General features: G+C 45.6%; 1 protein-coding gene across 3 annotated transcripts in view; it reads right to left on the bottom strand.

Moving 5' to 3' along the window:
• The window catches only part of yju2 (YJU2 splicing factor homolog), a 22,194-nt gene extending 21,995 nt beyond the window's left edge, over positions 1-199 (bottom strand). For 2 of the 3 annotated variants that reach the window (XR_006316111.1, XM_043720946.1), the window contains exon 1: positions 17-118. Coding sequence is in view for 2 of the 3 variants with exons in the window: in XM_043720946.1 (XP_043576881.1) it covers positions 17-40 (24 nt within the window). In the remaining variant the exon portion in view is untranslated. Of the gene's footprint in view, positions 1-16; positions 119-140 lie in introns of those variants that run through there. The other variant, XM_043720947.1, reaches the window with a different exon arrangement.
• Between the last annotated feature and the right edge of the window lie 1,095 nt (positions 200-1,294).

The raw sequence follows: 1,294 nt of genomic DNA, 5'->3' as shown, positions 1-1,294 counted from the left end.
ACCCCCTCTCACTCACATTCAATACTTTTCTCTCCGACATCTTTCAGAAGCTGTTGAACTAAGCCCCGTCCTTCCTCCGCCCCTATTGGTTCACGTTACGGCCCTTTCCCGCTCCCATTGGCTAACCCCCTCTCACTCACATTCAATACTTTTCTCTCCGACATCTTTCAGAAGCTGTTGAACTAAGCCCCGTCCTTCCTCCGCCCCTATTGGTTCACGTTACGGCCCTTTCCCGCTCCCATTGGCTAACACATCGGTCACTCATCGGCGACCGGAAGCCGCTCTCTCTGAGCTCCGGCGGGGAAACCGGAAGCCGCTCTGTCCAAGCTCCGGCTTGGAAACCGGAAACCGCTCTGTCTAAGCTCCGGCGGGGAAACCGGAAGCCGCTCTGTCCGAGCTCCGGCGGGAAGACCAAGACCCGGTTTTCTAGTTCCGGTCTCCAACACCAATTTTTATAACATCCCATTTTCCCACATTACCTTGTATATTTCAGTTGATCATCCACCTACTGATCCAGTCTGAACCTGCCTGTAAACTCTGTAAAATCCATCTCACGATTTGCCTTTCCATTTATTTTTCAACTATATTCTCCACCTGACAAATCCATTAAGCCTCTATTCAATATAGTTCAATATTGAACCATTTGATGCCAGTTTATTTAATGGAATGACCTCAGAATATATTGTATAATTTCCATACTTTGGAAGAAGGAACGCCATCATTTTAAATACACAGAGACCAGTTACTCCTAGTTCTGAACCATGTATTCATTTGTAGAATCACAAATGCAGAAATATGTTCTCATGTTTTACCTCCACTTTCTCCGTCAGCCTCCAACAGATTTGGTCCTCCTTGACTACAGTCCTGGTGCCAACAGACAAAGCCCTATCCCAAATGTGCCAGTCCAGACGGCAAGCTACAGTGGGCTATTTGACTGCAGTAGGCATTGTAATGTCAAGTCATCTCCACATGAGCATCTGTCTCACCAGTGGAGGCTGGATAGTGATCAGGGAGGTGAAATCTGTTTGGAGTTGTTTTCTTCCGATCCCAGAGGTCGTGACCTTAGAGATAGATTTTAGAAAAAAGAAAATATTTTTTGCACTTATTAGTGAAATTGACAACTTCAGAATGTGCCAAATGTTTTACTGTCAACCTGCCTTTCCATTTATGTTTTTATGGTCTGCAGATTTGGCTTTACTTCATTCCCCGTCCTCGCACTGATTCTTGTGGAACCCCAGCATTTACAAATCACCAACCTTAAAAGTGAACTCCTTTTCCTTACTCGCCGTTTCCT

The sequence above is a fragment of the Chiloscyllium plagiosum genome, chromosome 31 (genome assembly GCF_004010195.1).
Source record: "Chiloscyllium plagiosum isolate BGI_BamShark_2017 chromosome 31, ASM401019v2, whole genome shotgun sequence".
NCBI classification, from domain to species: domain Eukaryota; kingdom Metazoa; phylum Chordata; class Chondrichthyes; order Orectolobiformes; family Hemiscylliidae; genus Chiloscyllium; species Chiloscyllium plagiosum.
The sequence above is the reverse complement of the archived record's forward strand: the minus strand, read 5'-3'. Positions and strand labels throughout refer to the sequence as shown.